The sequence below is a fragment of the Rattus norvegicus genome, chromosome 7 (assembly GCF_021556685.1).
Source record: "Rattus norvegicus strain SHRSP/BbbUtx chromosome 7, alternate assembly SHRSP_T2T, whole genome shotgun sequence".
Taxonomy (NCBI): domain Eukaryota; kingdom Metazoa; phylum Chordata; class Mammalia; order Rodentia; family Muridae; genus Rattus; species Rattus norvegicus.
In genome coordinates, this window is record NC_141540.1 from 61,703,578 (window position 1) to 61,729,481 (window position 25,904).

Sequence of the window (25,904 nt, forward strand, 5' to 3'; positions counted from 1 at the left end):
CATGGTCACACATATGCTAAGCTAGCCTAGCTACATTCCCGGCTGCATTTTTAACTCTTTCTTTTACATTTACTTATCTACCTACTTACCTCTGTGTGTGTTCTCATGAGTATTCATGTGTGTGCACAAGTATGGGGATGTCAGAGGACAACTTGCAGAAGTCCTTTGTCTTTTTATAATCATGTAGATTCCAGGGATTGAACTCTGGCCATTAGGCTCGGTGGCAAATACCTTTACCTGTTGAGACATCTCAGTGGTCCCATTTAACATTAGATGGACTGTTTTATTTGTTGGTAAGCTGGTTGGTTTTGGTTGGTTGGTTGATTGGTTGGGTTTTTTTGTTTTGTTTTGTTTGTTTGTTTGTTTGCTTGTTTGTTTTTTTTTGTTTGGTTGACTTGTTTGATTGGTTGGTTGGTTGGTTGGTTGGTTGGTTGGTTGGTTGGTTGGTGGTTGGTTTTTCAAGACAGTAACCCTGGCTTTCCTGGAACTTGCCCTATGGACCACTCTGGCCTCAAACTCACAAATCCACCTGCCTCTGCCCCCTGAGCACTGGGATTAAAGATGTGCACCACCACAGCCTGGCTGACACTTTCTTTTTTCAACATGTAGTCTGGCAACCAGAAATTTTCCATGATGATCCTTAGAAATACTTTCCTCAGAAAGTAATTCAAGAAGTTGTGAGAAGGGTCTGTTTACAGCTAGACAGTTAACCCCAAAGGTGCTGGAGGAAATGTCTTGCATAAGGCTGACCTGTGTCTCTTACCCCTTGCTCCCACAGAACCAGACAAGATCCAAAACCTGCATTGCCGCCCTCAGAACTCGACGGCCATTGCCTGCTCTTGGATACCACCTGACTCCGACTTCGATGGCTACAGCATTGAATGTCGAAAAATGGACACCCAAGAAATTGAGTTTTCCAGAAAGCTGGAGAAAGAAAAATCACTGCTCAACATCATGATGTTAGTGCCTCATAGGAGGTACCTGGTGTCCATCAAGGTGCAGTCGGCCGGTGTGACCAGCGAGGTGGTTGAAGACAGCACCATCACCATGATAGACCGTAAGTGTTTCCCAAGGTCTGCGTGGGACCCCTTGTCACACAGGGGTAGAGGGCTTCGAATCTCTCTCAGTTATTTCCACCAATCCCATTCGCTTGCACACAGTTCACATGCACACAATCCTGTCTTGTTATTACTTGGAGAAGAGGATCAAATACTCCAGGAAAATGAGGACATTTCTCTGGATAAAGTTTTGCATTAACAAACACCATCAAGGTTAAAGTGCCTGAAGGAGTTGGGGTTTAAGTGTGCCATTTGCCTGATCTAGTTAATCTATAACCAGTGGGGCTTTCAAACCATGTGATGCTACAACCTGAGGGAATCCTGCAGAGGAGACGCCCCTTCCATTGCACCTAATGCACCACTGGCAAAGCATTTCCTCTGCCTACTTCTGCCCAGGCGAGGAGGAGGATTTCCTCATGGAGGCTGTAATCACACATTACCTCGGTAGAGCACAGAGGCCGAGGTGACTATAGACCTCCACCTCTCTGACCTGTTCAGAGGAGAAAGGGCCCCATGACCCTTCTTGCCGACTTCCCCTCTTTTCCAGGCCCTCCGCCGCCGCCTCCACATATCCGAGTGAATGAGAAGGATGTGCTGATCAGCAAATCTTCCATCAACTTCACTGTCAACTGCAGCTGGTTCAGCGACACCAACGGGGCTGTTAAATACTTCGCCGTGGTGGTGAGAGAGGCTGACAGTGAGTAATGACGAGTTAATGAACTCGAAGACACAGAACTGACTTCTTAAAGGTCGTGAGAGGGCTCCTTCCATGAGAAAGTTTGAAGTGTAGAAAATGAAATGTTAGATACTCAGTTCTGTCTCAGAGGATCCTCTGACAATGAACCCTGTTAACTCTGGGCGTAATGAGTGATCAACAGGAGAATGATAAAAATAACAAATACGGTAACGATTGAGCTGAACAGTGTTGCCCACACTTACAAACCCTGTGCTTATGAAGCTGAGACAGGAGGACTTCTATGAGTTTAAGACCATCCTATACATCCTATAGACAAAGATCATTTATTTTTAGAGTCCTTACTATTTCCCAAGCACAATTTTCCAATACATGAATATCCTCTTGGCTACCCATCAATTTTGTTTTCTCTCTTTCTCTTCCCCCACCCCTCTCTCAAATTCTGCCAGTAAGTAGCAATATATCATAACACCTTTTATCTATCTCACTTTCTATGACATAGACAGGCACCTACTCCCAAACCATACATCAATTCACAAAAATTCCCAAAAGCTTACAAGAGAGAAAAGATGTTCATTTGAAGCACCACTGCTTTATGGAGGGTGTTTTTCTGAGTTCTGTTCATTTGGTCTTGCTGTTGCTTGTTTTGTTTTTGTGTTGTTGTTGTTATCATTGTGTTTGTCCATTTGTTTTTTACGTAACTTGGTCTGGTCTTCCCCTCACTTTGTAGCCTATGCTAACCTCAAAACCTCACGAGTCTCTGGCCTTAGTTTCTTCCCGGCCTTGGGATTGTAGACATGTAATCACCACACTCAACTCTTAATCTTTAGCAGTGTATTTCATTGTGCAGTTTTGTAGAAAGCACGGGGACACCCAGCTTCCACAGATTGGGCACGTGTTCTGCACTGTTACACGTAGTTGTACGTAACTGATTGTGACTGAAGAACTGACACGTCCTGTCAAAGCACCTGAAGGAGGTGTGGATTGGAGTTATGTGTATCCACGTATGTCTTTGCTGCTAAGGCCTTAGGTACTGAGTCTCCAAAAGGGATGCCAGTGTGCACAGGGATATGTCTATTTCATCTTCCTTATATTTCTCAGAATTATTCAAGGGGCTAAATATACATGAATTTCCCTAAGCATCTCTGACAAATTTTCAGCCGTTTTCGGGTAAAGGGGAATTTTTAAACATGGCAAACACTGGAACAATGTCTAGACTAAACGATATTTTAGTTTCAGTGGGTATTTAACAGTCTGTATGGTTTTACATCCTATTTAGTTGTACCAAATTGGTTATGCATAATTAATTAAATAATTTCAAGGGTCAATGATGCATCCCCGGTTTCCTCACACCCCGGCACTGGAGATAAATTTGTGAGCCGTGAATAGACTTTAATTAGGCAGCAATGGAGATAGTGTGTTTCCACGTGCATCAAGGGCAGGAACCAAAAGTCTCACACCCGCAGAGCGGCTGGCACTGTGCTCCGAAGCCAGGTAGGTTTCTGCTATTGCCGTCCACAGAGTTGGGCGATGGTCCCTGGGTACCAAATGATAGCAGTCCATCTGTGTACACTCATCCTAAATGCAATCTTCATTTTCAACTATTGCCAACAAAACAATAGCTCCGTTTCAGGGAAGGTCAATTAGCAACAAAACCCAGCCAACTGCAGAAGGTTGTCTGTCATCTGGGACTGATCTGCACTGGTCCAAATGGGGCTCTACTAGCTAAAGAGTATGACAGAAGAGAGGTATAAAAGGAGGAACTCAGAGAATCTTTTGAAAGGTGCTTTAGGGTTTCAGTAGTCTCCTTGGAAAGACGAGAGAGAAGTAAAACCAGAAGTCTCTGTCTAGAGCCTTTCTAAAATGAGGGCTCAGAATATAGCATTGGGAGGACCTCGGTTATGGGAATTAATCTCTCCCGGTCAATTCCCTCTCTGTTCACAAATCTGCTCCCCCAGATACAGATAAATAAAATGCCAACAAATCAGAAAGAATGTTTTCTAAGATATACTCACTGAATAAAGTCTAAGATGCAGACATAAACCCGCTTTTTGAAGGACACTGGAGACAGAATCCCATCTCTATTTAGTGTCCTTATTATACTATTGTTCCCCCCATAAGCAACATCAAAACTAATTCACAGTGCCTAAATACACAGCAGGCTGGGGTGGACAAGGAGGGTGTTCTGGGAAGTGCTCAGAGTGAGCAGACACATTTGAGCCAGGATCAAATTGTACTCAAGATAACAGAGCAGGGAGAAGACTCTGAATACGCATGTCCTTAGGGGACAACCACTCTGCCTTGGGATACGATTTTTCTTATCTCTTCCCTGTCCCCCGGGTCATTCAAGTTTCTGCAGCTACAGTGAGTTTGACGAGGCAAAGGGATTATTTTTTTTAAGATTTATTTATCTATTTTATGTACATGAGTACACTGTAGCTGTCTTCAGACACACCAGAAGAAGGCATCAGATCTCATTACAGTTGTGAGCTACCATGTGGTTCCTGGGACTTGAACTCAGGACCTCTAGAAGAACATTCAGTGCTCTTAACCACTGAGCCATCTCTCCAGCCCGAGGCAAAGGGATTACTCAGTAGCCTCACTCTCTTGGTGAAGACTTAGCACCCTCTGGAGCTGTGGCACATGTTATTCTTTGACGTAATTGGCTGATCTGATATTCTAGGAAACTGGTTGGGCACATGAGTAATTATGAAATTAAATGCATTTTAGAAAAACATAGCTTCATGGCGTCTTTTGAGATCCCAGAATCTGTGTTATGAGGTAACTAAAGAGAATGGCCGAGCATGTAGCCTTAGGAACATAGCACTCAATCGACACACTCACTCTCGTGCGCGCGCGCGCGCGCGCGCGCGCGCACACACACACACACACACACACACACACACACACACACACACACACACACACACACCTTTAACTGTGAGTTTCTTCCTGCAGGCATGGATGAGTTGAGGCCAGAACAGCAGCATCCTCTCCCTTCCTACCTGGAGTACAGACACAATGCCTCCATCCGCGTCTACCAGACCAATTATTTCGCCAGCAAATGTGCAGAAAGTCCCGACCCTGACCGCAGTTCTAAAAGTTTTAACATTAAGCTTGGAGGAGAGATGGACAGTCTTGGTGGCAAATGTGATCCCAGTCAGCAAAAATTCTGCGATGGACCACTGAAGCCACACACCGCCTACAGGTGAGATGCATTGCTGTCGGGTGCTAGGGAGATGTGCAGCATTATGAGGTATCCGGCCTCCCGTGCTGCTGCTGCTGCTACATACGAGCTCCTGCAGATTAATGGCCTGCGCTTCGAGAGCTCTCTATATTATAGAGGGTAATTTATAAAAGTCTGGCTCCTGCCTCCATTCACAGGTAATGTGCAAAGAGGGCTTTCAACGTTGTACAAAAGCTCCAATTCATTGGGGCTTTTAATAGATTGTTGTTTTTTAATCCCGCAACCGCTTAAGCATTTGCCAAGTAATTTACGATGCTCGCTGCCGTGAAATCTTCAAATAGACAGAGTTTAGGGAGACCCAAACAATATGAAGCGCTATCATACACTTATAGTGAGACTGAAATTATACCTACTCCCTAAGGTATGCAAACACAAAAGTGCTCTGTGGTCCAGGCAGAACTCTTGAAGGGAGCCCTGAATGAAGGCAAAGGCATGTTCCTCCCTCTGGGGTGGCAGATGAATGGAGCAGCTGTTTGCTGTTGGTCCCCAGAGAGCACAGCTGCAGCCAGCAGCAGGGATGTGTGGAGTTCTTTTTCTCCATTGTATTTCCAAAAGCAAGTAGAGGCACCCCAAATAGCATCTTGAGGAAAAAGGAAGACGAAGCTCATGTCTTGGGTGATAAGACCACAGACATCCCATTTCTCCCCCTCAGGGAATGGGCATTCCATGTTGGTCGTCATGGCAAATCCGATAATCTAGCCAGGTTCCCTGTGAGCCAGTGTGCATCCTGGTTGATGAGGGACAAGAGCTTACTGACTCTTACGTATTTTGAGTGCATGAGTGCCACTAACACACACACACACATACACACACACACACACACACACACACACACACACACACACACACACACACACCAGCAAAGGCAAGCAGAATGGTTTCCCTAAAACAAAAGGCTTGCTTTGGGCAGGAACTCCATGGAAACACCAGGACTCTTCCCAAGCTTGCTATGACCTCCAGGAATCTAAAGGTCAGAAAAGCCCATGGATTCACACAAAGGAAAACAGTTATTAGAGAAGGCCAGAAGTTAACAAGATCAGAAACGAGGACTCTTTGAGTCTCTGTAAGGGTCAAGAGAGTCCTCAGTTTCTTGGTTATTTGGGTTCAAAGAAACTGAGCAGAATCCTCCTGGAAACCCTTCTCCTATAGAAAGAAGTAAATGACTGGGAGTGGGTCTCTTCTAAGCCCTTTAGTGCACTTCCTCATGTTGTGCTGACCCCCAACCATAGAATTATTACACTGCTGCCTTATAACTGTAACTTAGCCGCCGTTATGAACTGTAGTGTAAGCATCTGTGTTTTTGTGATGGTCATTTTGGGGTCATGACCTATAGCTAGAGAAGGAGAGAACAGTCCCCCTCTTTGGCCAAAACACCGCAGTGTGTGCTTGGGATACAGACAGTACTGAGCCCTACAGTATCAGCCTCTCTCCATTTTAGCTGGGCCGAGCGGTGCGTGTGACCCCAGAGCTGGAACTATGGAAATAAGGAGAAATCTTTTTTAAGGTTCACTGGCAGTCAGCCTAGCTGAAATCTGCAAACCCCAGACCAAAGAGAGACCCCATCTCAACAATGACAAAATCCACAAGGGAAATACTCCTGAGACTGGCCTCTGGCCTCCACACATGCCTCACAGGAGTGTGCACGCCTGCCTACACATGTAGGCTGCCTTCTACACGCCAGCTTGTGGAAATACTGAACAAAAGAATATCCCGTACTCTGGATAAAACAGAGTGAGCTATCGCCATGCCACTCAGGATGGCATAAAACAGATTACGATTTTAAAATTGTCTATTTCTGGAATTTTCATGTAATCTTTTGGGGCCACGATTGACTAGGTAACTGAAGCGGCAGAGAGAGAATCTGCAAGAGGGGGCATAGGTACCGAATCTCACAAGAAGAACAAATAAGAAACCGTGGATGATTATGTCTGGACCAGGGCCAACAATCTCCCAAGTCACACTTTTCCTACCCACAGCGGTGCCGCGGCCCGGTGAAGGCCCCTTCATTCGGGCTCCAGCCCTGCTACTTTCTAGCTCTGTCACGGTATAACCAGTATCCTAGCTCTCTTCCTTGCCTTCCCCATCTGCACATCATCACAGAGTTGTCCAGAAGACTCACCTGTGTGACAGATCAAACCTCCTAGCTCCTGTCCTTCCATTTGCCCGCTAAACCCTCACTCCATCAAGGTCCCTGCGGCACAGCTCTCCTGCACCTCTGAACCTTTGAGATCCATTTTTATGACCTACCCCCTCCCTGCTTGCAAAGCCAGCTCTACACCATACTTGCCAGCCAGAGTTGGGTGGTGATAATCTCCTCTGGCTTTACTGACAGCCCCTAGCCCTACAGTCCTTCGAATCCTGAATTGTCCCCATGGCTTCTATGCCTCTACAGAATTACTTGCTCTCTTCCCTGGACTTCAAGGGTTCAGTGTAACCGGGGAGACGTCATCTCATCGGTTACAGAACACGGCGCCAAGTACTTGGCACAAAACTGTTCATCCGATGTTCATGAAGAAAGTGAGCCAAGCTGAACCCTCTCTAACCTTGTTACGGCTCCACCATCTCATGGCATCTGTGTGTGCTTTCCAGAACCCACAGCACATACCTTTGTTTCCTAGAACTCAACATTCTTGTATTTTTTTTTTTCCATATGCTCAGTTCAGGTCTATGGAGGACACACTAGGCTAGGCACAGTTGGTAAGAGGAGGAATAACTTCCTGAAACACAAGGAAGAGCCACATGTTAAATAGCCCCACGTAGTCAGAACGCTGCCTGCCTTAACGGCAATCACCACCGTGACCCTTGCTCCGTTCGTTGCACCTCAGCAGTACTCACTATCACTCACTGAACACACTGCATCCATGCGTTTACGGGCTCACTTCCTCCCTGGGATTGGGGTTTCTGGGATGATGCAGATCTAGATTCTTATTATCCTTATTCTTATTATCTCTGGCTCCTAAAAAAAGGGGGTGGAGGACCTGCATACTGTAGGTCTTCAGCCCATCCTACTATCCTTGCCTACCGATTTGCATTTAAATAACTTTTTTCTTTTTACCCCCAGAATCAGCATCCGGGCTTTTACACAGCTATTTGATGAGGGCTTGAAAGAATTCACAAAACCTCTCTATTCGGACACGTTCTTCTCTATGCCCATCACCACGGAGTCAGGTAAACCTAATGCTTCCGCCCACCCATGCCTTCTCCAGTCACCACATCACCGACAGGGGTCTTTAGTGGGGAGAGGTGGTGACTTGCCTGATTGGGGGAGGATATTTATTTTCCCTTGGCCTTTAATCTCCATGTGACCATGGATTGATGTGGATCAGGAGATTATACTGGTTCTATAAAACAGGCTAGAAGGAGAGTTAATCTTAAAGGAGGGTGGAGGCCCATGATGTTTTTCCACTAAAAACAAAATTTTAAGGGGATAAAAAAACATCAGGAGCTTACATGGGTCAAAATATAAGTTGGTGCAAAGGGCTCTTCTCTGTTGGAGGCAGGACAGAAAATATACATACAGAGCTGGCTCTCTGAAGCCACAGGTTCAATACCAGGTATCAGAAATACGGAAGAACAAACTGGCTTCCTGATAATTAGAAACACACTTTCTCTTCCTGCCATTCCCCTCTAAACAATATAGTCTATTAACTACTGACAAAGCATTCACATCATATAAGCATTCTAAATTAATCCAGAGGTGTCTTATAGTAAGCAGGGGGTGTGGAGGTTGTATACAAATGATATGCAAAAGACACACCACCATTTAGGCAAGAAGTCCTGGAAGCTATCCCTCTCAAACACTAGGGAAAAGTGTCTAAGTAAAAGAAGGGGTGGAGAAAACCACCAAAGTATTAACTATGATATCCCAAAACACCGAGGTTAAAGGTGATTTTTGCCTCTCTTCTGCTTGTTATGTTTTCTTTTACATTATTAAAAATCTTGGGCTAGTGAAATGGCTCACTGGCTAAAGGAACTTGCCTACAAGCCTAACAACTTGAGTTTGATCTCCCAAAATCCACATAGGAAAGGAGAAAAGTTACTCCTGCAAGCTGCCCTCTGACTACCACACTTGGACCATGGCGTGCACATTAATAAATTAATTAATAATTAACTAGTTAGTTAATTAAATTATAGGGCAGTGTGTCTTCACACACTTGTAGATCAATGGTAGCCCAGTGGCAGAGCTCAGGGCAGGACCCAAATCTGCTCCCCAGCACTGCAAATAACCATAATAATAATTTTTAAAATTAAGATGTAAGTTTGAAGGCTGTCTTAGTCAGGGTTTCTATTCCTGCACAAACATCATGACCAAGAAGCAAGTTGTGGAGGAAAGGGTTTATTCAGTTTAAACTTTCACATTGCTGTTCATCACCAAAGTAAGTTAGGACTGGAACTCAAGCAGGTCGGGAAGCAGGAGCTGATGCAGAGGCCATGGAGGGATGTTACTTACTGGCTTGCTTCCCCTGGCTTGCTCAGCTTGCTCTCTTATAAAACCCAGGACCACCAGTCCAGGGATGGTACCACCCACCATGGACCTTCCCACCCTTGATCACTAATTGAGAAAATGCCTTACAGCTGGATCTCATGGAGGCATTTCCTCAAGGGAGGCTCCTTTCTCTGTGATAACTCCAGCTTGTGTCAAATTGACACACAAAACCAGCCAGTACAAAGGCTTTGCGTAAATGTTTAAGTTTGATGGGCAGCATGGGTAGTCATGTCGACTGACACTTGCCAGTCATCCCTGTGAGGCTGCTTTTGTATTCTACAGAGAATAGTTCCTGAACCTATCACCCCTCATTTTGATGGTTGAGAGACAGTGGTAGCCAAGAGGCTGAGTGACCCGCCCAGTCTGTTTAGCTGGTATTTGGGCAATTCTGCCAAAACCTGTGAAATCAGCAGCACCCTCCCCCCATTATTTCCACCATGCTGAGAACTATATTGGCTCCCATCACCTTGCTCCTTATCACCAGCCTGTGGCTCCTTTTCTTGTGTTGTGTGCTCTGCCTCTTAGCCTTTTAGTCTGAGGAAGCTGTGCAGGTCTCTCCTGCTGTGCAACAAAGGATGGCCTAGCCTCACAGCCCTTCTTCCTATGTGCTTACAGAGATAATCTCCATCTCAGGCCAAAGAGGGAGCAGAAGCCAGCTAAGAGGATTTAGAAGTCTTTGTCTGTAATTTATTGCTAAGCAGAGGCTTCATAAACACAACTCTTCCCTGTTCGAACTACCATTACTCAACAAAAAGTTCATGTTGTTCAGTAAAGGAAATGGCTAAGCAAATATTCCAAGTAGAGTCATACACACATTAAAAGGAGAACAGTTGTGTTGATCTGATGAGGAATGAAAGTTGATATGGAATAAACAGATCTGATGTCTCGGCATGGAGCTCACAAAACGAGCTACTCAAAATGGATTCTCAAAGGAAACAGGAGGAAATCTGTGTGACCCTGAGCTATGAAATGATTTCTTGGGTAAAATATCAAACACATAAAAGAAGAAAAGATAAATGACTGGGGTTCACCAAAATGAAAATCTTTTTATATTTGGAAAGACAGCATCCAACACGTGAGAAGATGACCCATGGGACACGAGGGAAATAGTTGCAAATCATTAGTAGTCAATGAACTCTTTCTTACCTTTCAACTCAACAATAATGACAAATAACTCTGCCAGTTAGAACACTGGCTGCTCTTCCAGAGGACCCAGTTTCGAGTCCCAGCACCTATGTGCTGGTTTACAACAGTTCATAACTCCAGTTGCAAGGGCTCTGACACCATCTTCTGGGCTCCTCAGTCACCAGACATAGATGGTGCCCGTGCATACATGCAGGCAAAATGTACACATTAAATACACATAAATACACATAAAATAAAGATAAATTAATCCTTAAAAATATCTTAAAATAAGATAAAAATGAACAGAGGATTGAAATGGGCATTGTTCCAAAGACACTCAAGATGCTAAGAAACAAATGAGATCATTAGTCACTAGGGAGGTGAGCGTCAGAACCATAGTGAGATGCCATACCTTGACCACTAAAGGACTGTGTAAGGAGCCTCACACATTGCTTGTGAGACCATAAAATAGGATAGCTGTTACACAGAAAATGCTTTTGTAGCTCCTAAAAATAGTAAGCAAATACTGTCATGTGACTCAACAATTCAACTACTAAGTGTATACTGAAGAGAAATGAATATACGCACCCACAGAATCTTCATAGCAGCATCTTTCAAAGTTCTAACATGGTAGAAATAACTTGAATATACATCAATGAACAAGTAAACAAAATATGATGTGTTTATGCCACAAAATGTTATTTAGCCATTAAAACCAAATAACTCTTCATATATGTGATTTGGATAAGCCTTGAATACATTGTGCTAAGTGAACAAAGCCAGTCACAAGACTTAATTTATGACTTAATTTCTATGAACTGTCCAGAGTAGCCATAGAGAAATGAGTAATGACTAATAGATATGAATTCTCTTTGTTGGATATTACAATGTTACCAAGTTATTTGTGCTACTATGTATAAAATAATGTATATACTAAAACCCATTAAATCCTGACAATTAGATGGTGAGTTATATGGTATATTAATTATAATTCAATAAAATGGCTGTGTATCGAATATGATGGTATACATTTGTAATCCAAGGAATAAGGATGCTAGACTGAGCCTAGGAATTCAAGATGTGGGTCTAGGCACAATGGCATGTACTAGAAAGTGTACATGATCAGAAGCAGAAAGAAAAAAGGAGAGATGGGGAGGGGGTGGAGGGTGAGAGAGGGAGGAGGGAGGTAGGAGGGGGGGAAGGAAAGAAAGAGGCTGGAAAAATAAAGATAATAAAAGTGAGCTTTTGTTAAAATAACTTAGTGATTGGCTAGATTTTCTAAGTCCCCAAGGACCATATAATTCTTCACAAGGAGGGCTAGTAATAGTGTTACACACCTTTATGAGATATACATCATCAACTCCCAAAGTTGATAAACTTTTACTCTAGAACCAACCTGCCTGTAACCAGTCATATGCAACCCTTATCTCAGCTGCCTCCTCCTGGCCTTCAGGCGAGAATTCCTCACTGTGTGCCTCTTGAATGGCATTATTAACAATGTTACTAAGGAAGACATGTTTCCTAGTTGTCAAACTGGCTGCTCGCCACTGATCTTCTCTCCTTTTGTTTGTTGCTTCCGGCTGGGTTATCACAGAGCCCTTGTTTGGAGTTATTGAAGGTGTGAGTGCTGGCCTGTTTCTAATTGGCATGCTGGTGGCCCTTGTCGCCTTCTTCATCTGCAGACAGAAAGCTAGGTAAGTACAAAGATGTCTTTAGTGATCAGGCTCACGAGCTTGGAAATGCTACTTTAAAAACACCCCTTAGGCTGAAAGGGAAAAACAGTTTTGTTTTTCCAGGTTAAATCATCGCAGTTTCCTCAGTAAAAAAGAAAAAAAAAAAACAAAAACAAAAACAAAAAAAAAACAAGAGTCAAATTCTGAATTCACGCCTCACAGCTCTCCAGCTTCCCTACACACCAATGATGAACTGATTGATGACTGGGGGGTGGGGAGGGTGGGGAATGGGAGGGGGAAGGGGGCTCACCAATGAATGAGAGGCCATCAGCAGAGCTCTTCAAATATGAAACAAAATCCTTTTGCACAAGCAAAACAGTTGGGGTACACAGCCTCTGCTACCTCAGAGATTGCTCCAAACTGTGTGCCTGCACGCTTTGCTGAGACACCCTGAAAAGGATGGCTGGTGTGAGCATCTTGGGATTGACTCGCCGTGCTATTTTCAGAAAGAACTAAAAAGAGTTCGATAGTGAGCACACATTTCAAGCCACGCCCTCTTTAGCCATTGAGATTTTTTTCCATTTTGGATTCACCTTTGCATCCGAACCTGGCATCTGCGGTTTTCTGGGTTAGGGACTTCTTTAAAGGAAAGTTTTATTGAGTGTGGCAAGTGATGATGGCCTGGAGACATGTTCCTAAGTGGGGACAGATGCCTTTCATGTTGTTCCCATCTCCTTGCCTTGCTTCAGAGAGGTGTTGGCTGAGTGCAGACTTCCGGGGAATCTGAAGGTCTCACGTTTGCATGAACACTCCCAGCCTCACCATACGTGGGGGGGGGGGGGGGAGCCAAGTAATATAATTAGAATAAAGAGATCTGTGTCCCGTGTTTCAGCCATAGCAGAGAAAGGTCATCTGCCCGTCTGAGCATCCGTAGGGATCGGCCTTTATCTGTCCACTTGAATCTGGGCCAGAAGGGGTAAGTGCCAGAGTTTCTTTCCCTGGCGTTTACTTGAAGATGGTATTCTGTGAGATATGCTAACAAGGTTCTTCTTTCTTTTTTGCCTGCCTCACAGCAACCGGAAAACTTCCTGGTAAGAGAAAAACGTATTAATTAATTAATCTGCTTTCAAAGTACAATGTGGACTCGTTATAGCACTTTTCCCGTTTCTCCAGTAACTTCCTTTTCCTTTCGCTTTATTTTTAATTACAGTCCCATAAAGATAAACCAGTTTGAAGGGCATTTCATGAAGCTGCAAGCAGACTCCAACTACCTTCTCTCCAAGGAATATGAGGTACTACTCGGGCCCAGTTGAAGCGTTGGCTCCCCATCCGTAGAATCCCCTCTTGAATGTCACTATGAAATCAGTTGGGATGCCTACGGTCTCCGCAGAGCACATATTGTGTCTGAACTGGCTCCCGGGACAGCAGTCCATCTATTCTCGGAGGCCAGTTTGAGCTCAAACCACACAGCAAACATTTTCTGGATTAGATGGTGGGACGGAACGAACAAGTTTCAACGATATGTTCTCAGTTCCTCAGCCGAGACATTTGCTTGTCTGGGAAACTGTAGCTTGGACATGAGTACCCAGGCTTTGAGCATGACTCTCAACTGTGTCACATGCGTGTCCTGCACCACCTGTAGGGTGGTTAGGGGCACCTCCCATGTGGTGGTGAGAAATGATCAGAGCCCGTGCATATGGAAGAGTAGGTGTTCCGTAAAACTGAACTCCTGTACATATCTTTATGTTAGTGTGTATTTCAAATGTTGTGTGAGTCCACTTACTTTTACATTATGTATGTATGAGTGTATGGTATATATATATATTCTTGCAAACTTTTTTTTTAACCTAACAGGACTTAAAAGATGTGGGTAGAAGCCAATCATGTGACATTGCCCTCTTGCCTGAGAATCGAGGGAAAAATCGATACAACAACATATTGCCCTGTAAGTTTCCTGTTGGAATTTGTGACACTACTGCATAAAAACTATGTGAATGGTGTGTGTGTGTGTGTGTGTGTGTGTTTGTGAGTGTGTGGGTGTTGTGTGTGGATGTGTGTGTGTGTGTTTGTGAGTGTGTGGGTGTTGTGTATGGATGTGTGTGTGTGTGTTTGTGAGTGTGTGGGTGTTGTGCATGGATGTGTGTGTGTTGTGTGTGCGTGCGTGTGTGTGTGTGTGTGTGTGTGTGTGTAGCATAGCTGGATATATACACTCTCAGGCTCTAAATGAATTTAATAAAGAATATTTAAAATGCCACTGCATTGGGGCTGGGGATTTAGCTCAGTGGTAGAGCGCTTACCTAGGAAGCGCAAGGCCCTGGGTTTGGTCCCCAGCTCCGGAAAAAAAAAAAAAAAAAAAAAAAAAGAACCAAAAAAAACAAAAACAAAAAAACAAAAAAACATAAAATGCCACTGCACTTCTCTCACAGGGGTGATGGCTACCAGGTTGCATTCCCCTCATCCTTCATATCTTTGTCCTTGGAGCCTTAGGGAATTATCAGACGTGAAAGCAGGGCTCCAGCAGCCTCCCTTAGGTCTGCTTTATAGTCTCCAGTCAGTGATTTTTTTTTTTTAAAGAAAAGCAGCCTACCCTATCAGGTAAAAGCAATCCAAGGTAGTTGAAAAATACTCATTCCGGGGGAGAGAGAGAGAGAGAGAGAGAGAGAGAGAGAGAGAGAGAGAGAGAGAGCTGGCCACCATGTTAAGCAAGTGTCATGTGCAAATCACAGCTGGGGCTTCATGTTGTCTCCTGTGCCCATCCTTCTTGTGCTTCCCGTGTCTCATGCCCCAAGTTAGTTACCCTGTTGGAGCCCCACCTATTAAACAGAGAGAGGAACACTTCTCTCGAGGCTGCCGTGGGGATCAGAGATAAAGCAATCTACTATTACACTGCACAAATGGGAAATTCACCCCAAGACACAGCCGCAAATCTGTCCATAAATCTCTTCCAGATGATGCCTCGAGAGTGAAGCTTTGCAACGTAGATGATGACCCATGCTCTGACTATATCAACGCCAGTTACATCCCCGTGAGTGAACTCCCAGGCCACAGTGCCCAGGATAACCCTTTGATGACACACACCAGAGATGCCACTCCTTCTGAGCTGCCCCGCTGTTCTGCCTATGAACACTTGCAAAATTTAAAAGCCCATGGCTGAGCCTGGTTTTTCACAATGGCGATGGGCAGACGCAGTTCTCACAAACCCAGGAGGCATGCTCGAAGGTTGCTTTCTTTCTGTGGCCCTGACGTAAGGAAATTTAGAGCTGCTCAGGGGAGATGGCCCCCACGGGTAAGGCTGCCAAGCCAGAAGGGCCAACCTCTTGTTACTGGAGCCTTTGGCAAACACACACACACTTCAAAGTTGTATTCACTTTTGGGATCTGATATTGGCTTCCGTCTTGCCAGCCTCCCACACGCACCGCAGAGAAAGAGGCATTAAAGTCAGAAAAACCCAGACTTGAATTCCACTTTGTCCCTGGTTGGCTCTGTGACACAGCAAATTCAGTCACCTCATTGAGCCTCTTATTCCTTTTCCAAAAATGTAGGAAAATGCCTCAAATTATCATCTATACATTCAATAAATGCTAGTTAATTAAATGATAACTATAATCCAAACACTGAGGTATATAGAGGGCTTATATCTCTAAGAATTGTTCAACAGTCAAGATACTGAAATTACAGGGCAGTGTCATGCTGGTATTACCAGGACAGCATCTCCTATACAAACAAACATTAACATCATTCAGACTACAGCACCATCCAGAGCAGAGGTAGGGATTCTGCATTTCTAACAAGCCCCTTTGTGATATTATCCCTGCCAGCCAGAGGACCACACTGGGTAGAAGAGATTAGAGTTTACCACAAAATGCGTAGGAAAATGTGACCCAGTAGACAGACAGACAGACAAAAGATGACTTCAGTCAAACAGGCAAGGTGCTAAGGATAAAGATTAGCCAGCTGAGAAGCAGCATGTGGGTGGTTGGGCTGTGGATGGCAGAGCTGAGGTAATATACACATAGACACATACACAGGTACACATAGACACACACACATACACACACACTAAATACACACACAGGTACACACACACAGGTACACATGCACATACACAGGTACACATAGACACACACATAGGTACACATAGATACACACACATACACACTAAACACACACATGTACACACATACGTACACATAGACACACAGGTACACATACACATACAAGGTACACATATACACACAGGTAGACACACAGGTAAACACACACACATAAGTACGCACAGACACACACACACACACACATACACACACTAAACACACACACACAGGTACACACACAGGCACATATAGACACCTACACTAAACACACATAAGTACACATAGACACACAGGTACACACACAGGTACACATTCACACACAGATAGGTACACATAGACATGCACACACACATGCACATACACACAAACACACACACACACACACACGCACACACATACAAGAGTAAAACCATTTTCTATACTGTGGCGGGAATCTTTCTCCATTGCCCTTAACAGCAGACCCAGCTGATTAAGGGGCTTGTGGTTTTAAAAATGGCCCAGTGCTTTGCCTCTCTCCTTCCTATCTCCAAGCCTTGACAACTGTGTTTCTGTTGTACTCTCAACTTTGGCCTGGCAGAGGCCTTCGTATCATCTAATCTCCCAGCTAGCTCTTTGTTTATAGCTCTGAAGAGGCCCATTGTTTCTGACTCTCCATATTGTAAATTCATCACAGGGTAACAACTTCAGAAGAGAATACATCGCCACTCAGGGACCGCTTCCGGGCACCAAGGATGACTTCTGGAAAATGGCGTGGGAACAAAATGTTCACAACATCGTCATGGTGACCCAGTGTGTGGAAAAGGGCAGAGTGAGTAAAGAGCCTTCCTAGCTCCCTGGCTCTGATTTCTGGTCCTTAGTTCTGATGGGGTTCATCCTCCCTGTCCATCCAAAGTTACACCCACAGAAACAAGGAGACACCGTGGGAGAAAGCTATGAGAGACTTAGGTCGCTTGGTTATAATAGAACCTGGATCCTTTTTTAAAATCTTGGTTACACATTTCATTCAAAGCTGTTTGCACATAAAGCCCGGGATACTCAGTAGTAAATGTGTGCAAACAGAAAACCTGGCCCTGTGGAAGCTCTCTCCTTCAGAGTCTGGGTAGGGGAGAGATCCTCCCAGAGTTGGGGGGCCTCTCAGGAAAGAAGTACGTTAGGCTATACTTGCAAACACAGAGTAAAATATGTTGATGAACTATTATTCAAATCTCTTACATTTATAACCCTTACTTACAATCTTCTATATTACATGGCTGCCTTTAGGATTAAAAAGAGACTAAATGTTGATCTTAATGTACGTATGGTGGCTTTCCAGACTGTCTTTCCTGACTAGAGTAGGACCTATGCCTTTCTCTGCAAGACTAGCCTTCTTTGATAATATTTATATGAGATATATGTAACTACAAGTATTGATGAGATGGCTAGAATATGTAGTCGTGTAAACGGAAACTCAATATGTAGGTATATCCACCTGCCTCACCATACACAGTAAAATAAAAGCCACACTCATAGTATCTGATACCCAAGTCTGCACACAGAAATGCAAGCGCCTCTTTATAGCTAGCTAATTTGCATTTATAAAATATATCAATTTAATATGTGCTGCAAAACATAACGTAAGAACAAATACTCAGGTCTCTTCCCGCATCTCTTTGAGCATATAAACACACGTTTAGCTGAAAGTTAACTAAGTTCTAACTTCTCAAAGATCTCTTTGGCTCATGGCCCAGGTAAGGAAAGTGATTTCAAAAATTAAGACTAAAAAGTGGGCAAATTAGTCTAGGAAGACCATGCCTTCCTCTGCAGGGTTAGGGCTTCAGAAAGAAGACATTTACCCCTTCCCTCTGAAGTTCATGAGGATGGAATTCCAGGCCTTGTATATATGATACAAGGCCTCTTAGCCCAAAAACAGGAGATTTTTTTAAATCATTGTCAACTGGTGAGGCCAGGACACTGAGGAAATCTTTAAAGAAAGAAAAAAAATTCTCAAGCTGTCCCAAGAGTGAAGGACCTGCTTTGGGGGAAGTTTCTCACTACCTCTTGGAGCAGTAGCCTGACTTTGTCTCTGACCGTCAGAGGGTTAATAGAAAGTAACCAGTCATTGTTTTAGCACTGGGCTGGCTCCCTAACTCCAGGGATTTTTAAGGAGGGAGAATCCAGGCCCACCCCACATTGTGTTCCCAGACTTACCTTTTCCTCTTTGTTCTCTTCTAGGTAAAGTGTGACCATTACTGGCCCGCAGACCAGGACCCCCTCTATTATGGTGATCTTATCCTGCAGATGGTCTCGGAATCTGTGCTCCCCGAGTGGACCATCCGGGAGTTTAAGATATGCAGTGTATGTTGGTTTGCTTGACTTCATTTTAAAACCCAACTTAGGAGCCAGGCACTGTGGGATGTATCTGGAATCCCAGCGTGTGGGAGGTGGAGGCAGGAAGACATTCAAGGTCCGTCCTCGAACACCTAGAGAGTGTGGGGCAAGCCTGGGCTACATAGTGTGGGGCAAGCCTGGGCTACCTGACACCCTATCTCAGAGAAGGAAAGGAAAGGAACAGCCCAACTTAAAAAGAAGGGGGCTCTGTAAATCCGGCTTCTGCCGGTCCGTGGCCTGTAGTTTCCGACCATGGAAACTCCCGTGAGGCCAGCTGTCTGTCAGAGGCTTTCCTTTGAGCTTGGTTCGGTTGTCTCTCTCATCACCGCCTCTCCACACCTCCAGGAAGAACAGTTGGATGCACACAGACTCCTCCGTCACTTCCACTACACGGTGTGGCCAGACCATGGGGTCCCAGAGACCACCCAGTCCCTGATCCAGTTTGTGAGAACGGTCAGGGACTATATCAACCGAAGCCCAGGGGCCGGGCCCACCGTGGTGCACTGCAGGTATGGCAACATGAGGGACGGTCCTGGTGAAGGCAGGCGGTGTGTGTGGGAGCCCGAAACAAGGCAAAGGCCTGTGGCTGTGAAGGTTTCTCCACACCGGCCATCCCGCCTCGCCCCGAGTTCATTACGGTCTTCTCCCTCTTCTACCTTCCTTCTTCCTCTCAGCTCCTCTCTCTCTTCACCTCACACTCCGCTCTCCCCCGAGATCTCTTCTTGTTCACTTTACTACAACACGAAATAGAGCATCCCCAAGTGACTCCCACATCTTCTAAAATGGTCCCATTGCACCTATGGTCCAATTTCTTATCTCTTCCTGTCCTATTTTAGTCGAGAAGTTGACACTGCATGTTTATTCTTTTGCTTTACTTTTTTAAAACTTTTTTAAAACTAATCTTTCTTTAGGTTTTCGTACAAGCCAATAGGTTTCATTGTCACATCTCTGTGCAGATGTGTCCTTATGCTTTACTTTGGTGTGTTTCCCTCCCCCACAGATCTCTCCCACATCCCTGCCTTCCTCTGGTGGGCGCCCTTCTTACCCCTTGGGCTTGCATATCATGCCGACGTCATTATCATCTTCTTCCTTAAGATTACTGTCTCCCCTCAAATGGCCCACTTTCTAGTATAATGACACACACTCGCACACATACATGCACACATGCACACATGTGCATATATAATGTTTGAGTTACTTTTCCACTGCTATGACAAAACACCACGAACGACTTATGGGGGAAGAGTTAATTTGGTTAAGACGCCATGGAGGCAGGGACCTTGTGGTGGCTCACAGCAGCATGGCGATTGGAACAGCGTGCTGAGAGCTTTCGTGTTGAACTATACGCAAGAAACAGAGAGCAAACAGGAAGTGAGGTACGACTATGACTAACCATAAGGAAAGACCTCCTCCAGTAAGGCCACACATTCCAAACCTGCCCAAGAAGCACCACCAGCTAAGCAAGCATCAAGTGTCTCGTGACTGAAACTGTGCGAGATGTTTCCCACTGGAACCCCCTCATGCGATGTTTCATGGAGGTCCCGCGAATAAGAGAAAACGTCATTTTTCTTTCTGAGTCTGGCACAACAGACTTATTTCTGCTTCCTGTTGTTTTTAACTCCCTGAGATAGCTTTCTCTCTCTACCACCTGAATAAACATTATCCATCTCTCAAGCTACCCTAGACCTCCATCCAGGTCTAGTAGTATGTTTGTGTCCGCTGGTGATGCTATCACAAAATATTGCCAACCGGGTAACTTCCAAACAACGGAAATTTACACTTCACAATTCCGGAAGCTTCAAGATCAAGCCCCAGATAGATAGGTGCCTTATAAGAACATGGTCTCAGAAGCCATGCATGTCCTCCAGAGAAGAGAGAGTTGTGTCCTCGTATGGAGGAAGGCAGGCAAGAGACAGGCAAGGGGACCGAGCTAACTCACTCCAGCTGACTGTAGCCAATTCCTGCTCTTAAATTTCCCTCTTGACTTTCCTTTGCTTCGGTTCGTCTGTCCATAAAACCACCTTAACAAGCCATCTTTCTCTCTCTGGGGAGCCTGGTATTTAGCTAATTAATGTGTACAGCACACTTTGATAGCCCTCTCTGGATGGCACTAATAAATAAAGAGCAGAGAATTGCTACAGTAAAAGAAATGTCAAGTGTGTTAATTTCTCCCCAGCAGCCTCGCACCCTAGGAGCTCTGCTTTTATAAGTCTTTGGACCTCAGTGCCTTAATAGGAGTATGAAACACTCAGGCGTCTCCTGCTTTCCGAAGAATGGCGGCCATTTTCTTCCAGGAGCACTGGAGAATTGTCCCGTATCTTATAAATGTGTTCACTGCCAGCCAAAATAACTGGACGGAGTGTCTACCAAGCACAATGACTTTTATTAAGGAATAGTGAGGCACTTCAGTGGGTATGGTGCCCCAGTAAATGACAGATGTAGTCAAAGCTGAGCTTTATGGCAAAAGTGAGGAGATTTGCGTATGCTACTTTGTCACAAGGCTCAGTGACTTGAGGCAGGAGTTGGTGTTTGCTCACCAGTAGAGGCACCATCACCAGCCTTAGCTCAGCAAGTGTTCACAGAAAGTGTTTGTAGAAAGATTGCTACAGTGTTAACGCTAACGATTGTTGTGGTAAATATTTTTAAAAAAAATGGTAACCTTTCCCCCCCCCCCCCCCCCCGGAGCTGGGGATCGAACCCAGGGCCTTGCACTTCCTAGGCAAGCGCTCTACCACTGAGCTAAATCCCCAACCCCTAAATGGTAACCTTTTATGCCGTGTTAGTGCAGCCACCTGTAGGACCACATGGCACTGCAGGGTACTTTTATCTTGGTGGCTCCATGCTGCCCCCAAGTACTCTCAGACCCAGGTGGTCCAAGAGCAGTTCCAGCATGGCATCTTGCCTTGCTGGTCCCTAGAGTTAGTTCTGGCAACCGTGGGGCCATGTGGAACTAACCATAATTTATTTCTGGTTAGTATCTCCCAGAGGCTCTCTACTAGCTTTGAACTCCCTGGTTCCAGCCACCCAGTAAAATCAGGGATCTAGAAGTCCAGCATGGGGCTGGCCTATCATGGCTCCCTGCCACGGACTCTGCCCACACACCCAACAGCCTCTCCCTGGTAGTTAAAGTATGAACTCCCAACTCCCTGGTGAATTCATGAATCGATAAGCTGTAACCCAACAATCACATTTATATGCTAAATTCTCAATCCAATACATTCACACAATAAACTCATAACCAATTCATAAAGATATAAACCACCCACCTAGATAAGATACATTGACCTATAGAAATTCATCCCTTAAGAAATATGTATAATTACCCAGGGTCATTTAAGACCCAGATCTGGGTCCTCCTTCTCTGTCTCCATCTTGATTCTCCTTTCCTTCCCCTTCTCTCCTGCCTTACAAAAGCTTTGTCCCCACCTTATTTTTTTACTGTCCAATCATGGGCCTTGACCTAATTTGTCCCAGCCCTCACACCTGCATATAAGACATCAACCTATAAGAGATCACTTCTGTACAGAACCCATGCATGTGAGTAGCCTATGAAAAGCAGAGTGTAGATGGAGGATAAGGAATTTCTTGTGGAGCTTTAGAAAGCCCTTATGAAAGTATTTATCACAAGAGGGCAGACAGGCATGAGCACTCCATTTTCTGTACTCCCAGCTTGAATTTTGTGTGGGTCAAATAAAAACAAACTCGTCTTGGTATCATCAACTTATACAGCATCAAGAAGTCTGCCTTAAGGAGCAATTTATCATTCGCTAACAAAACTGTCCATACCCTATAACCAACCCAGCGGCTCCCCTTCCAATTATCAACCACTGAGAAATTGCCACACAGATGCACAATGGTGTTCACGCTACACTGTTTTCAATAGAAAAAAATAACAGTGATCTTATACTCTAGTGTGGGAGATGGGGTGGCAGTGGTTTGTGGCTTTTTCTAAGAAGTTGGAAGTAAGCCAAGCACAGATGCATGTGCCTATGAACCCGACACTCAGAAGACCAAGACAGAAAAGTCAAGAGTATGTCACAAGAACTTTCTCAAGTTTTTAAAAAGCAAGCAAACAATGAAAAAGAAAAAGAAAGAAATTAAGAAAGAAATTAGGAAATTAAAGAAATTAAAGGAAGGAAGGAAGGAAGGAAGAAAGAAAGAAAGAAAGAAAGAAAGAAAGAAAGAAAGAAAGAAAGAAAGGAAGGAAGGAAGGAAGGAAGGAAGAAAGGAAGGAAAGGAGCAAAGGAGAGAAAAGGAGAGATGAAATTAGTTTGTATCACAAATGGATAAATCTGAAAACAAAACTCACAATATTGACAGAGAACTTGGCAAGAGGCTATTTAAAGTGTCCTAGCATCTCAGTAAATGTTCAAAATGTTCTGGATTTGCAGGTATGTAGGAAAATTATAAAAATAGGCATGGACCTGAAATATACCAAGGTCAGAGTAGTACTTATGTCAACGGGGTGAAGGTTAGCAGGGAGAGGAAGAGCTGACCATATGGGCTCTAGATTATCTTTCTATGAGAGCATATATCTGTAGAAAGGAAAGATTTCCTGTATTCTCCCACAATTTGGGAGACAGAAGAAAGATGACCAGAATCTCCTAATATAGTCTTGAAAGAGCAATTAAATCCTCCATCTTCCCTTCACATTTCTCCAGCGCTGGTGTGGGCAGAACAGGGACATTTGTTGCCCTGGACCGGATCCTCCAGCAGTTGGACTCAAAGGACTCCGTGGACATTTATGGGGCAGTGCATGACCTAAGACTCCACAGGGTTCACATGGTCCAGACCGAGGTAAGACTTCTAACATGGATGCCAGTGCCCTCCCACGCACCTCTCCCCATTAAACTGTCCAGAATAGCTGAGCAAGATACAGAAGTGAAAATACATATTTTCTAGGACTTCATATTCTGAGGTAAATGCCATTGCCTTCAGCATTAAGTATATTCTTTCCTGAGCTTCTGGGGGAAGAATTTATCTGGGTAGACAGGAAGAAAAATGGAGTGTTTTGGGAAGCCATTATAGTAGGGGACTGGCTAGACTAGACCACTTAAGAGCCCATTTCAAGGTAGCCTGGTAGATAAGCACAGAAACTTCTATGAAGTCTCCTGAACCTCTTCTGTCTCCTAGCCCCACCCACTTCCACTCGCATCCCCATCTCGGGATACACCAAAGACTGTCTATCAGGAAGGTTAAATGTTTCCCTTCAAGATGACTCTGACATTTGTAGATCCTTCTGCAGATACTACCCCATGGTGTTTATTTTCATTTCCAAGAAAGGAAACTGAGGCCCAGAGACTAAAAAAGTTTTGTACAAAATCCATAGGGATGCTGAGTCCTGGTGGTGGATGCCTTTCATCCCAACACTCTGGAGGCAGAGGCGGGTAAAGTTCAGGGCCAGCCTGGTCTAAACATTGAGTTCCAGGACAGTAAACCCCGGGGTTCACATGGTCCAGACTGAGGTAACACAGAGAAACCCTGGCAATACAAATTGGACTTGGTGGGTTTTTTTCGTTGGTTGGTTGTTGGTTTGGGGTTGGGAAGCTCAAGGGTGAGAGGGTATACCTGGGAGGAATGGGAAGCAAGTGTGAACAAGGTACACTGTAGGAAATTCCCAAATAATGAATTGGGAGTGGGGAGTCATGAGGTAGCCAAGCTTGGACCTTGTTCTGGTTACCAAGCCATTGGCCCATAGCCCTCCAGTCAGGTCTAGACACAAACCTCATATATACCAAGCACATTTCATTCCTACATTAACACCTTCCAAAGCTCAGGTTCTCTACTCATTGGCTTTCCAACATTGTTGTTCAAGTAACTCAGAGGGAAAAGGCAAAATCTAAAACTCTAAAAAAGCTTTCCTTGGAAGAAAAGTTCTACCTGCATGCTACCACACAGTCACCATAGCCATGGAAACCACATAAGCAGCCATGCTCACAACCGGCACCCCACAGCCAGGTTCCCTTTCAGCTCTGTTGAACCCACTCTTCTGAAATCACTCTGTCCCCTAAATGCCTTCTGGTACAGCATACGTTAATATCCTGCGGAGCTCACCTTCTGTACTACATATGGCAGAAGCCTGGTGTCCTTGCCTCTCCTGTAATTAGTACCTATTCTCCAGATCTGCTATCACAATTGTGCTACCCCTGAGTGTGTGTGTGTGTGTGTGTGTGTGAGAGAGAGAGAGAGAGAGAGAGAGAGAGAGAGAGAGAGAGAGAGAGAGGAGATGCAAGTATATAACGGTGGCTGAAGAGTGTTGAAGTTAGACTCAGTTTTTGCCCTCCCAGCCCCATGCTCCCAGAAAATGACTCAGACTCACATTGTATTTACAAATACCTTGGCCATATAGCTAGGCTCTACTCTGACTAGATCATAACTAAAGATAACCCATTTATTTTAACCTACGTTTTGTCATGTGGTTGGTTACCTGTGCTCAGGTACCACGTGTCCCTCTCCTCGCCTTTTTTCAGTCTCCTCTTTCTTTCTCCTTCTCTCCCAGTATTCTTCCTCCTGATGTCCCAACTCTATTTCCTGCCTAAGCCATAGGCTATGTGCTTCTTAACTGACAGGTGAGGAGGCATCCAGGCAATACAAAAGATGATCTCTTTGCAGAAGAGGCCAGAAGATGGCTGGGTCCCCTGTAGCTGAGGCTGGTTACAGGTGGTTGTGTGCTACTCATTGTGGGTGCTGGAAACCAAACCCTGGTCCTCTTCAGGAGCAAGTGTTCTCAGCCATGGAGCCATCTCCCAGCGCCAGTTCTGTTTTGTTGATGCAAGACCTCGCTATATGGGCCAGGTTAGCCTTGAACTTGCAATCCTTAGTCTCCAGAGCAATAAGGCTACAAGCATGTGCCACCATGACTGGCTAGTACTTTCACTATAGCAGTTCATCTACCATATTCTCAGTGGGTCATTATGAAAGTGTTTAAGCACTTACAAAACTTGGGCTGTGTATAGTTTAGAGGTAGAGTGCTCGCCCAATTTGCACAAGGCCCTAGGTTTGTTCACCAGGCCCATAGGTTGGAGGCGGGGATTGGGGGTGGGGGAATAACTAGGAAAATCAGATAATGAATCTCCATTAACCTAAACCTCAGATTCTACAAATAGCAACTTGTTATTTCCTCATCTCTATCTCACACAATTCTCCAACCTCATGAAGCT

The 25,904-nt window shown here is 44.7% G+C and overlaps 1 protein-coding gene across 2 annotated transcripts in view; it reads left to right on the forward strand.

Moving 5' to 3' along the window:
- The window catches only part of Ptprb (protein tyrosine phosphatase, receptor type, B), a 104,522-nt gene that overhangs the window by 65,014 nt on the left and 13,604 nt on the right, over positions 1 to 25,904 (forward strand). For both annotated transcript variants that reach the window (NM_001429500.1, NM_001372134.2), the window contains 14 exon segments: positions 779 to 1,057; positions 1,606 to 1,755; positions 4,711 to 4,960; positions 8,061 to 8,167; positions 12,205 to 12,304; positions 13,176 to 13,259; positions 13,357 to 13,374; positions 13,494 to 13,575; positions 14,138 to 14,228; positions 15,232 to 15,308; positions 17,051 to 17,185; positions 18,589 to 18,711; positions 19,090 to 19,253; positions 23,406 to 23,541. In NM_001429500.1, coding sequence (NP_001416429.1) covers positions 779 to 1,057; positions 1,606 to 1,755; positions 4,711 to 4,960; positions 8,061 to 8,167; positions 12,205 to 12,304; positions 13,176 to 13,259; positions 13,357 to 13,374; positions 13,494 to 13,575; positions 14,138 to 14,228; positions 15,232 to 15,308; positions 17,051 to 17,185; positions 18,589 to 18,711; positions 19,090 to 19,253; positions 23,406 to 23,541 — 1,796 coding nt within the window.